Raw genomic sequence first — 13,981 nt, forward strand, 5'->3', positions numbered from 1 at the left:
TTAGTCACATGCAAGTCTTTCACAAATGAAGGAGGTTGGAAGTTGGAAATAGTATCAGTTGAGAAAGTTGGACCAAGTACATAATATCCAGTGCATATCATTGGACTTACTATAACTCTGACCTAGCCATGTACACATCAAACAGACATCTTTATCACTAGATCTTCAGGGACTAGAGGACTTCCAGGAAGGTGATCATTTGCCCTGTAATTAGCAAAATCACTATGTTCCAGTTCTGTTGCTTTGGAGGTATCAAAGCTGCATGAAGATTTCTGGGGAGAAAAAGGCCAGTAAAGCCATACGCAAATGGTAGCTGTGCTATCCTTGGTAAAGACCTCTCACAATGCACCTTGTCCCGCTGAAAGTTCAGAGTTTAGCTACAACAAGCAAAGAATTGTCACTGGGAGTTTTAACCATTCTTTCTTTTGTTTCTTTATTTTTTTTTAAACCACCTTCATCCTTTTAAACGGAGATTTCCCCCTAGTTCTGGTCAAGACAAATGTTTCTTTCAGTTATCACAGCTTTTCTTTTTTCCTGGATCATGTACCTGAACAGATGGGGTGGTGGCTGTACACAGCTGGCTTTCAAAACCCTTTTGCTCTTCTTCTTACTTCCTCAGCATGTCCATGAGAGTTTGAAATCCATCAGCATCCAGCCCTCCAACGCTCCAGGGAAATTTTCTACATCCAGAGCTGATGTGATCTTTGGGGGTTTTTCTTCTGTTGCTTATAAACTTTTAACCTCTCAGACTTTCAAAAAATGGCCAGACATGTACAAAATGGGAGCGTAAGTACATTTTTCTTCCTTGAATGATGTGCATTCCAACATCGAGGAAGCTGAGAGAATCAAGAGACAGATAATGCTGGTTCAGATGTTGCACTTACGCCTTTGCTGTCAGGTCAGGATTACTTTTAACTGAACAGCTATAGTAACAGAAACTTGTAGGTCTGGATGTGTTTCCCACTCCCTCACTTTAGCTTCCTGAGAACGAGGCAGGAATTTTTCTGAGACATTTTCTCAAGTTAGTTTCTTGCTCCAAGCTCAAGACCAGCTAATCTGAACATTGCCTTGGTGGTGGCTCTTCCTCCTGGCCTTCAAAGCCATTTCCTATGCAATAATAGGTAGAGCATTACAACTGACAAAAGTTCACCTATGATCTTGTAATGGGAAAGGCGCAGGATTAAATGACTGACCACTTGGCCAGAAGGAATCCTTCCTAGGTGACTAAGGATTGAAATCATTGGCTCCTATTCTGTTGCTAAAATAGCAGCAGTTTCTGAGCTGGTCACCTTAATATGCAAAGCACAGCCTGTTCCAGTAAAATCCAAAAATAAGCATCTCTACAGAAACTACTTAAATTATTTGCAACTTGTTTGCCTCATTTTCTAGTATAATGATATCTGCTTGTGCACTCTTATTTCAGGCTGAGGCCAAAGAACTACCAGCATATTCTTTCCATGTTTTTTGCCATTCATGAGATCAACCAGGACCTCAAGCTACTACCAAACACCACACTAGAAGTGGGGGTTTATGAGAACAATTTCAATGTTAATCTTGCCAGTAAGAACATTCTAGACCTTCTTTTCCTGAATCAAGGGAGTCCCATCAACTACAACTGTTTTAGGAGGAGGAGGAGGAAGCTCTTGGCTACCATTGGTGGCCTCACCTCCCCAAACTCCATCCAGATGGCCCACATTTTGAATACCTACAAGATTCCACAGGTAGGAGGCTCTTTCACAGATTCTCTTGTAGCTGCAGGAAATGATCATTCACTTCCCATATCATCCCTCCCCACAGAATTTGGACAGTTAAAAAATATTACTCAATAAACTAAACACTATCTCTTTTCCTATTATCCTTATTATATTTTCACATTTCAATTACTTGAAAAATCAAAGAAACTTCAGAGTGAAAAATGCTGAAGGCTAAAAAACTTCACGTATGTTGGCTTTTCCTCCCAGTAATCCTCACCAGAATTGGCCATGGTAAAAAATTGTGTGTCAGCCCAAAATATCCCGAGGGCAACCCATTCCTTCGAAATATTATGAAGAAGACAGAACAACACAATATAATGTTGATGAAATGGGGAAAGAATTGTGAGCATAAAAATGGACAGGGTCTATTAAAAATATTGATAAAAAAACATACTGGATTAAGATGTATGTGGAGGAAAAGTCACAAGTAATTCATTTGGTGCAGAAGAAAACATGCACAAGAAAAACAGGGTCAGCACTAAGTCGGATTTTAACTTTTCAGTTCATTGAGGTGCATGGTAAAGGTACAGGGAAGGGTGGAGTGAAAACTCCCCAGAACTCATTTATTATGGAGCAAAATATTCATTGGCAACAGTGGTCAAAGAAGACCTGTGCTTGTTGCTCAATTTCAGTCCCCAGAAGTTTTAACCAGCATATCTAATGATGGGAAACGATAGAAGCTGTAGACTCCACTACATCAAGTAAATTTGGATGATGGAAGATTTTGTGTGTGATTCAACCACTACATTAAAGTTTTATGTTTTCAGGACAAAAGGATCTGCTTCTCAGGTTAATTCTCAATGCATCTTCCTTCCACACAGCTCGGTTATGGCTCCTTTGACCCAGTCCTAAGTGACAAAAGGAGGTTCCCTTCCTTCTTCAGCATTGTTCCGAGTGAAAACTTACAATACAAGGGGATTGTTCATTTACTGAAGCATTTTGGATGGAACTGGATTGGCCTTTTAGTATCACAGGATGAGAGTGGGGAAACCTTTCTCCAAAATCTCCAGCCAATGCTGTTCCAGAGTGATATTTGCATTGCTTTGAGGGAATTGATCCCAATAATAAAAGCTGATGAAGAGTCCTTTTATGTGAGAGTATTAAACGTAAGACATGCTATCTTGCAGAACAATACCAATGTGTTCTTGGTCTCTGGTGATGCCCAATCTATGGAAGGTTTGCAATGGATCTTATCAATCTGTGAATTTAACAGCAGGAGCCCAATGAACCACAGAGTGTGGATCATGACCTCGCACTGGGATTTCACTGCTGTTGTATTGCCATACATTAGTTTCCCAACACAATCCTACAATGGTTCCTTATTCTTCTCATTCCACACAAACCTGGTGCCAAGATTTCAGGAGTTTCTTGAGAGCCTGAACCCTTTTTTAAACAACTTCCCTAACATGAACTGGTTCTGGGCTTCTGCATTTGAGTGTTCATTGCCCCCCTATATTGCAGCAAAACACTGCACTGGAAAGGAAGAACTGGGGAGTCTCCCTGGCTCTGTGTTTGAAATGGCCATGTCTGGAGAGAGCTACAATGTCTACAATGGGGTTTATTCTGCAGCTTATGCTTTGCACGCAATGCAGTCAACAAGAGCAAAGCCAGCTTCTCGGAGGAATCAGGATGCAGCAAATGTGGGGGATTTTTGGCCATGGCAGGTATGTCATTGCTCTTCTCAAATATGTTGGTGTAAGTCCTGATGTGGGCGAGGTGGAAAAGTGCAGTATAAAGGCTCTGGATTGGTTGCTTTGCAGCAAGCAATGAAATGTTGGCAATTAAGTGTCTGCAATGAACGAGTCCTGCCAGAGATCCTGCTCCCAAATCAATCCAACTGCTCCAGAAGGGGCTCTTAGCTGGAGGTCTTTCATTTAGTGCTGTGCTCTGGTGTGAAGCTTCATAAACCTAATCAGTTTGTGTGCATGAAACATGCACACACATCCTGCCATGAATCATTTACAAAATTTGAGATGCTCCAAGACTAAGAGTGTAACAGTGTTACAGTGCAAGCGGTAGAATTGGGAAATGTGTGGTTAGAGATTGTCTTGGAGAAAATCTATCTCTGTGGTGGTCGCTAAGAGGTGACCCCGACTTCATGGCACATAATTCACCAATTCCCTGATACCTTTTCTCCAGTAATAAGTATATTTAAAAAAACTTTTGAATATGTAGAATGAAAGGAACTGTAACACTGGGAACTTTCTTAAGACAGACCAGAAGGTCAGTTCCTCTTATCTCTGCCACAACTGGCTTCTACTCATCCATTATTTCCCCATCTTATTGCACGTTGTTGACCTTTGCTGCCAATGGATCCAGATGATGTCAACCTCTTTAGTTTTTGTCATATTTTTTTTAACCTCTCCAATAATTTTACTAAAAACATGCACCTTTCTTGCCTAGAAATATTATAAGCTATATTAATGAGAACTGGTCACAGAACAACCGATTGGTTGAAAATAGGGAAAGGAGTACGACAATGCTGTATACTGTCACCCTGCTTATTTAACCTATATGCAGAGTACATCATGAGAAACGTCAGGCTGGAAGAATCACAAGCCGGAATTAAGATTGCAGGGAGAATCATCAATAACCTCAGATATGCAAATGATACCACTCTAATGGCAGAAAGTGAAGAAGAACTAAAGAGCCTCTTGATGAGAGTGAAAGAGGAGAGTGCGAAAGCTGGCTTGAAACTCAACATTAAAAAAAACTAAGATCATGGTATCTGGACCCATCAATTCCTGGCAAACAGAAGGGGTAGAAATGGAAGCAGTAACAGGCTTCATTTATTTGGGCTCCAAGATCACTGCAGACAGAGACTGCACCCATTAAATTAAAAGATGCTTGCTCCTTGGGAGGAAAGCTATGGCAAACCTAGATAGCATATTAAAAACCAGAGATGTCACCTTGCCAACAAAGATTCGCATAGTCAAAGCTATGGTTTTTCCAGTAGTAATGTATGGCTGTGAGAGCTGGACCATAAAGAAGGCTGAGCACCGAAGAATTGATGCCTTTGAACTGTGGTGCTGGAGAAGACTCTTAAGAGTCCCCTGGACTGCTAGGAGGTCAAACCAGTCAATCTTAAAGGAAACCAACCCTGACTGCTCATTGGAAGGATTGATAATGAAGCTCAAGCTCAGATACTTTGGTCACCTAATGCGAAGAGAGGACTCTTTGGAAAAGACCCTGATGCTGGGAAAGATTGAAGGCAAAAGGAGAAGAGGACGGCAGAGGATGAGATGGTTAGATAGCATCACTGAAGCAATGAGCATGAAACTGAGCAAACTCAGGGAGGCAGTGAAGGACAGGAAGGCCTGGCGCAATATGATTCATGGGGTCACGAAGAGTCGGACACGACTTAACGACTGAACAACAACAATATTAATGATAAATTAAAGTGAAAATGGAAGTGATTTAAAATTTAAGTAAAAATGGATATGATGGATCCTCTTAATAAATGTGAAAGGTCTTGTGGCATTTCTAACATTTCTTAGCTCCTGCTCTGTTTTGTGTTTTATTCTTTTAACAAAGATCTTCAAGAGAAACTAGAAAGAGAAGTTTTTGAGAATTGTTCTCTTTTGAAATATAAACAATTCATCACAAAAATAAATACTGCATACCTATTATACTGAGTTTGTACAGAATTCTCTGGTCCAAAGATGTTCTCCAGTTTTCACTGACATAATATTTTCCCATCTCTTGCTTTCTGATTTGATCTTATGTTTCTGTTCCTCAAATCCAGCTTCACCACTTCCTGAAAAACACCCATTTTAATAACAGTGCAGGAGATGAAATCCTTTTTGATGGGAAGGGAGACTTTGACCCTGGATACGATATCTTCAACTTGGTCACTTTCCACAATGAGTCCTTCCAGAAAGTCCACATTGGAAGGGTGGACTCCAAAACTCCTAATGGGAAAAAGTTCACTATCAATGAAGGTGCCATTGTGTGGAACCACAAGTTTCAGCAGGTAGGACATTCAGGAGTACTGTAATTAGTGAAGCTGTTCTTTTAGCAGGAAGATATTCTTTTTGAGGACTTGAAAATGCAAAAGAGCAGTATAGTGAAGTTGTCCTGGGGCCTCACCTCATGATTTTGCTGTATATTCTATTAGTCTTTATAAAAATATCTGTATGTAGGATTTTGTTTAATATCCTTATTACATTTTGGAATTTATATGACATAAGAATTTGTATATTTGTATCTCTCTTTGTTTTTTGGGTTGCTCAACATACTAGTAAGTTTACAAAGTCATGAGGAGATATGTTTTAAAAATGGACAGAATAAATGTAAGGAGAAAATAGGTTGAAAAATCTGATGAATCTTCATGGTAAATGTCTGCTGTATTATGTAATGAATACATAGATTCAGGCTGTTTTCTCTCTTTTGATGTTCAAAAAGTAAGCAACCACGTGGTTGTAAAATAAATTTACAAGCAAAGCACAATAAATATATTTGCTGAAAGGAAACAAAGTTTCCTTCTGCTGGTAGGCTCCCTTCAAAACATTTTTAAAGAACTGTGTAGATACTTATAATGCAAAGAAGCAATGTTTATTTTCCAAGCATAGAAATTGCAATAACAGCTAGCTCCTTCAATTCTGTCCTGGACAGATGACTACAGGTCATGGTTTTCAGGTAGAATGGAAACTTTATGTTGTTTTATGTTTTAAAAATCATTTTACCAATTCTTCTGTAGTTTGGATGACAGGTACTTCTCAGTAGACGCTACCATAGTGTCTCCTTTTGTGTCCACACAAAAGGAAATAAGCATGGACATGGTTTAAGTAAACTTCAGCATGCATCCCAGAATACGAGAGGGTTCCTGTAAAGTTGGAACATTCTTCCAATTTAGTAAACCGGTACCCTTTCCAAGGACAGGAAGGCCTGGTGCAATATGGTACATAGGGTCATGAAGAGTTGGACACGACTTAACAACTGAACAACAACAACCCTTTCCAATTGTGTTCTCTCCAAAGGTGGGGAAGGATTTCCAGAGGTTGTTGGTGACACCCACTCATAAAGGTTCCCAATGGTTATTTTAGGTGCCTCCCCATGCCAGATGCGTTGAGAGATGCCAACATGGATACAGCAGGGTTGTTCAAGAGGGGAAACATGTCTGTTGCTACATTTGCACCAAATGTCCCGAAGGAAGAATTTCAGTCCAAACTGGCAAGTGAAAGAAAGAAATAGAATTATACAGACCTTTCATGCTTATCCCCTTTTTGTTCATTTCAACTTTGGTATAGTCACTTGGGGAAAGGTTTTATTTTAGTCCACTCTGGAATGGTTTTGAGGTAAAGTGTAGCAGCTTTGGGTTGTTTTTTTTTAATTAAATGAAGTTTATTTGAATAGTTGAATATATTTTTTCTGTTATAATCTTGTTCACCAGGTTGAGAGATGACGTTTTTTCCAGGAAAAGGGAAGTGGAAAATTGACTGACTGACTGACTGACTGACTGACTGACTGACTGACTGATTATGTGCCATCAAGTTGTTTTCATTGCCTAACAAAAACAGAGATTTTCTTCATGATAATCTACTGCTAACCTTTCAGGTCCTCCAGCAGTTCATTCATCATCACTGTAACTGAATCCATCCACCTTCCTGCTAGTTGTCCTCTTCTTCTCTTTCCTTCCACCTTTCCCAGCATTACAGCCTTTTTCAGAGAGTTACATCTTTGTGTAATGCGTTTGAAGTAGGATAAGTTGAGCGTGGCCTGTACTGTGGCTTCCTGACCTGAATATGTTTCTGGTGAGGACAATGAGATGTTCTGCAGTTCCCATTTTTCTGAGCACATTCCACAGCTTGATGTGATCAACACAATCCAAGGACATCCTATCGTCAGCGAAGCACATGGTGACTTCTTTTTGGTATTTTTTGGCTTTCTCAATTATCCAGCATGCATCAGCAATACTGTCTTGTATTCCTTGACCTTTTCTAGAGCCAACTTGAACATGGGGCATCTCTTTTTCTATGTAGGGCTCTAATCTGTGTTGGATGATCCCGAGCATTATTTTGCTAGCATCTGAAATTAAGAATATTGTAGGATAGTTTGCACACTCTGTTAAGTCTCCTTTTTTTTTTTTTTTTTTGGTATTGGAGTGTGGATTGACCTCTTCCAATCTGTTGGTCACTGTGTTATACTCCAGATTTGCTGGTATAGCTTGTTACAACGTTGGCGGATTGTTCTGTTGCTTGCCACATTTCAGTGGGTATTCCATCGGTTCCTGTAGCCTTCCGACTTGATAATGACCACAGTGCTGATCTAACTATTTATTTATTTATTTACTTACTTACTTACTTATTTATGCATTTTCTATAGCCACCCATCTCAATCCGAGTGACTCTGGGCAGCGAGCAATTTCACTCATTAAAACCATTAAAACAATTACAAGTTATACATAAAAGCTGCTGAGAATTATCATAATAATTACATAATAATTAACAGTGCAGCCAGGTGACAGGCCCCTAAAACATTCAGGACCCCAGGCTCAGACACACACTTGAAGCCTTATGAAAGGCTAGCAGGATCAGGGCCATCCTGAGCTCCAAAGGAAGAATGTTCTAAAGGGCAGGGGCCAGTGCTGGTGAGGCCCACCTTCTGGTCCCTGCTAGACCACATTCCTTGGCTGACAGGATCTGCAACATCCCCAATCTACTGGACCTTGTTGAACGGTTAGAAACTATTGGAAGAAGACGGTCACTTGGGTAACCCAGTTCTAAGCCATGCAGGGCTTTAAAAGTGACAACCAGCACCTTGAATTGCACCCGGAAACACACCGGCAAGCAATGCAGCTCCGTAGTAGTGGTATTACATGTGCCGTATATCCAGCACTATTTACTACCTGTGCATCTGCATTTTGTACCAGTTGAAGTTTCCAAATGCTCTTCAAGGGCACCCTCATGTACAGTACATTGGAATAATCCAAATGGGAGGCAACAAGAGCATGAGTGACTGTGAGGAGAGCCTCCCAGTCCAGGAATGAGCACAACTGGTGCACAACCTGAAGGTGTGCAAAGGTCCTCGTAGCCACAGCTGCCACCTGCTCTTTAAGCAGGAGCTGCGAGTCCAAGAGGACTCCCCCCACCCCAGATTACACACGGGTCTGTCTGGGGAAGTACTACCCCATCCAATACCAAAGATGAAAAACCTTGCCCACAAGAGAACTAAATCCCCACAGCCACTCCGTCTTGTTTGAATTGAGTTGAAGCCCATTGTGCCCCATTCAGGTCCCTATAGCCTCCAGACACTAGGATAGGATATCCACAGCATCACTCAATGGGCCTGAGATGGAGATATATAACAGCAGGTGCCCATCATCTGCTTATTGATGGTACCTCACTCCAAACTGATAGATCACCTCACCCAGTGGCTTCATGTAGATGTTAAATAGGAGAGGAGAGAGAATGGAGCCCTGACATCTCTACTGTACAGTGTTTCAGTATATTCCTTCCATCTTTCTTTGATCTCCTTTGAATCAGTTACACTGGCTTCCTTTACTGAACCAACTGGTGCCCCAGGCATCTTGCTAGATTGCTGCTGCCCAGTATAGGTGTCTGCATGCTTTAGCCTGGCAGCTGGAATGACTTTCACAACTTGGGTGATCCTGCTGGGGATATAGACTCTTGGCATATACTTCCAACATCCTTCGCTTATCCCTCCACAATGAGGCAAAACAGCAGGACTTGTGGGGGGCGGGGAGGAGTGTAAAATATCTTGCAAATATTAGGGAAATTCAACTGCATTCTTTTGCATTCATGATAGTGCAGAATAGTTTGCAAAAGTTTAAGAAAGAAAGTATTATTGTGTAAGTAGAATAAGGCTTGTGCTGGCATCACCATGACTGCTTTCTCCAAATTAGCTCTATAAAATGTGCTGTCTGTTTGGAAATGACGAGGTCTTACTCACGTATTTCAGATGCAGACCAATGTGAGAGATGCCAAGAAGATCACCATTCAAACACAGAAAAAGACCAGTGTCTTCCCAAACGTTTCAGCTACTTATTCTTTGGAGAACCCTTGGGAGTCATCCTGACTTCATTGATTCTTTTCTTCTCTGCAACCCTCATTTTAGTGGCAGTGACTTTCATTCTGCACTGGGACACCCCAATTGTCAAAGCCAACAACAGGAACATCACATGCATCCTTCTCTCCTCTCTCCTCCTTTGCTTTCTCTGCTCCCTGCTGTTTATTGGTTGGCCTGGGGAAGTGACTTGCCTTCTCAGGCAAATGATGTTTGGCACCATTTTCTCCATCTGTGTTTCCTGTGTCTTGGCCAAAACCATCACTGTAGTTCTGGCCTTCCTGGCCACCAAGCCAGGAAACCGGACAAGGAAATGGTTAGGCAAAAGACTGGCAGGATCCCTCATTGTCTTCTGCTCCTTAATTCAAGCTGTTATCTGTGCAGTGTGGTTGGTCACATCTCCTCCCTTCTCAGAGTTGGACATGCACTCCCAGACTGAGGAGATCATTGTGCAATGTAACGAAGGCTCAGATTCCATGTTCTACCTTGTCCTGGGCTACATGGGGCTGCTGGCCACCATCAGTTTCACTGTGGCTTTCTTTGCTCGAAAATTGCCTGATACTTTTAATGAAGCCAAGCTGATCACCTTCAGCATGGTTGTGTTTTGTAGCATTTGGGTGTCCTTCATCCCAGCCTATCTGAGCACCAAGGGAAAATACATGGTGGCTGTGGAGATCTTCTCCATCTTGGCTTCTACTGCAGGTCTCCTGGGGTGCATCTTTCTCCCCAAGTACTACATCATACTGTTGAAGCCACATCTAAACACAAAAGAACATCTGACCAGGAGAATAGTGTAATGTTCAAAACCAACTTTCTATTATTCATCATCTTCCTGGTGCCAAGAGCATTCTTGGGGGAGAGCTCAAAAATTATTATGGCAGCCACAAACAGGCAGTTGAAGCTTTCCCTCTTTTTATATACTTTGCATGTGTGATGCATGAAATAAAGGGTCAAAGGTTTTATCACTCAGTGTCAACTGCCATCCTGACTTTTGTTAAAGCCACCCACCCCAACCAATTCCCTGCAGATTATTAAATTTCATTGAAAGGACTTTATTCTATTGCTTCCCTTATTTTTCTTAATTTATATATGAATCAGACATGATTGAAGATGATAGATAGATAGATAGATAGATAGATAGATAGATAGATAGATAGATAGATAGATTCTATTACATCCATGACTCCATTGTCTGATTGGTAGATAACCCTGCATTTTTACAGGTCATACTTGTAGGAGCCAACTGATTATTTATTTCATAAAGTCTGAAGATGACACTGTCCTCATTTTATGGGCATACCATAGTTGCACTGGACCTTTTAGATGTTTTTGGGAACTACAGAGAGGAACATTTTGTAGGGCAATGTACTAGTCTTGGAGACAGGCCAGACTTTGCTGGATCATGAGTTTCCGAGATATCAACTAGGTCCACTCAAAATTTAACCCATATACATCCCATATTTTCTATTGGTTCTAGGAGGAGGACCTGGCTCTTCAATATCCTCTCTGTGGATGGGATAATTTAATTCTTCAGGAGATATAGCTTTGGAAAAATGTCTGTTTGGCATTATTGTTTTGTTTTCTTATCTTGTTAACCTGATTGCTTCATATGCAGTGGAGGCTGCTCATAACTGCTTGTGATTGGAATAATGTACAAACCACAGCATGTGCAAACACACAGAGAGAGAGAGAGAGGGAGAGAGAGAGAGAGAGAGAGAGAGAGAGAAGTTTTACATTTTATTTCATTTTCATTCTTTGCACCACCCAGTTCCAATCCTGAGTCATGAGGTGAGTAGGATGTGGGTGACTTTCTGAAGGACCTCCTGATCCTTGTCACAGCTTCCACCTTCTATTCGAAAAGGAATTGTAAATCTAAGAGCCTGGGCACCACCCTGAAATGGGGAAGCACTAACCAGTCCAAGAGTACTGATGGAAAATATGCAGATCCAGGAGATTCCATTGTCCATAGCTACTCAGTCTTAGTATGATTGAGTTGGAGTGGTTGCTCCCCATCCCCTTGCATGGCTTCCAGGTACTGGGACAAGATCTCAGCTGCCTCCTGTGGCTGGCCTGAGATTGAAAGACATAATTAGGTTTCATTAGCAAATTAATGATTCCAAACCCCAAGCTGCCAGTGGCTTTATATACATGTTGAACAGGAGGGGAGTGAGAATCGAACTCTGTGGCATCCCCCTTAAGAGGAGCCTTAGGAATGACCTCTCTCCCACGGCCAACATCACCTAGAATTGGCCACAAAGGAAGGAAGAGAAATCCCATAAAACAATTCCCCCATTTACCAACCCCTCACTGGTGAACCAGGAAGTTACAATGCTTGTGGAAAGACATACATAATATAATGCACAAATTCTTGCAATTTAAATTTGAAATGAAACCACTACTTTCCGACTCAGTATAATCTAAAAAAATAATAATAATAACAAGAAATATCATAATTTAATGAGTTGCATGCTTATAAAAGCGAGAACAATTTTTTCTCAACACTGGAAGGAAGACACAACTCCAAAAATATCACCATAATCTATCATATCTATCTATCTATCTATCTATCTATCTATCTATCTATCTATCTATCTATCTATCTATCTATCTTCCATATCTATCTATCTAACTATATCTATCATCTATCTCTGGTGAGTATTGGTCTCAGAATTCAGAGAAACGTCTCTCCAGTGACATCTGGAATTTGTTGGACTCTGACACAAAAAAACGTCCCAACTCCATATGGACAGTGCTGGCATACACTTGGCTCGGTGAGGTTTAGGATTTTTCTTGCAGATTTTAAAAGTGTAGGATACGATAGTTTATGTATGTTTTTCTCTACTCAAAAGCAGGAAACTACATGGAAGCTCTACATGGAAGGAGAGATACCAGTGCTCAACCTGGCTTTAGAAAAGGCCAAGGAACATGAAATATTGTTGAGGCATGCTAGATAATTGAGAAAGCCAAAAATGTTGTAAGTATGGGCTTCATTGAGAACAGAAATCCCTTTGACTGTGTCAATCTCATCAAGCTGCAGAATGTGCTCAGAAAAATGGGTGTTCCAGAACATCTCATTGTCCTCCTGAGAAACTTCTATGCCAATCAAGAAGCCACAGTATGAACAGAATATGGAAAAACAAAAACAAAACAAACAAAAAAAGCTACAGATTGGCAAAGGAGTGCCACAAGACTATATACTCTTCCCTTATTGATTTAACTATATGCAGAATATATACTAAGTATATATATTACATCAATATAAAGGAACAAATATATTATATTTATATATATATTTATATTTATATTAAACTGTGGTGCTGGAGAAGACTCTTGAGAGTCCCCTGGACTACTAGGAGGTCAAACCAGTCAATCTTAAAGGAAATCAACCCTGATTGCTCATTGGAAGGATCGATAATGAAGCTCAAGCTCAGATACTTTGGTCACCTAATGCGAAGAGAGATCTCTTTGGAGAAGACCCTGATGCTGGGAAAGATTGAAGGCAAAAGGAGAAGAGGACGGCAGAGGATGAGATGGTTAGATAGCATCACTGAAGCAATGAGCATGAAACTGAGCAAACTCAGGGAGGCAGTGAAGGACCAGAAGGCCTGGCGCAGTATGGTTCATGGGGTCACGGAGAGTCGGACACGACTTAACGACTAAACAACAACAAAGGAACAAGCAATCAAGAAATATGCCACAGACTAGCACATGGTACAGCAGCCATAAAGGCCTTGGAAAAGATATTCAAATGCTGTGATATATCTATATCTAGAAAGATCAGAATCTTGCACATCATGGTATTCTCTGTGAGACTTTCTGGAAGTGAAAGTTGGACTTTAAAGAAGCAGGATAGGAAAAGTCTTGAAACTTCTGAACTTCAGTGTTGGAGAAGACTCCTGAGAATTCTGTGGACAGCCATGAAAGCAAACAAATGTTTCATTAAACAAATCAACCCAGAGTTCTCACTTGAGGCACAAATGATCAGGCTCAAATTATCCTACTTTGGATATATTTTTGGAAGACCGGCTTTCTAGGGAACAGAACGTCTCACAAACCACCAACAGACTATTACAACCATATGGCATCTCTGTAGCACATAAACCAACAAAATCACTCCAAAATACCCTAAGTAAACCAAAAGACCCTGTAGCCCAAGAAGAAAAAGCAGGAGTCATCTACAACATACAGTGTATTGACTGTAA

General features: G+C 40.8%; 1 protein-coding gene across 1 annotated transcript; it reads left to right on the forward strand.

Moving 5' to 3' along the window:
• The first annotated feature begins 769 nt into the window (after window positions 1-769).
• On the forward strand, window positions 770-10,576 carry LOC148215681 (vomeronasal type-2 receptor 26-like). Its single transcript, XM_088142374.1, has 5 exons — window positions 770-786; window positions 1,424-1,721; window positions 5,500-5,727; window positions 6,800-6,926; window positions 9,675-10,576. The coding sequence occupies exons 1-5, from the start codon at window positions 770-772 to the stop codon at window positions 10,574-10,576; spliced, it is 1,572 nt and encodes a 523-aa protein (XP_087998500.1).
• Window positions 10,577-13,981: the final 3,405 nt, after the last annotated feature.

Source organism: Python bivittatus, unplaced genomic scaffold, assembly GCF_059951505.1.
Source record: "Python bivittatus isolate LINGU-HERP-01145 unplaced genomic scaffold, Pbiv_v1 ctg000440_np1212, whole genome shotgun sequence".
Lineage (NCBI taxonomy): Eukaryota > Metazoa > Chordata > Lepidosauria > Squamata > Pythonidae > Python > Python bivittatus.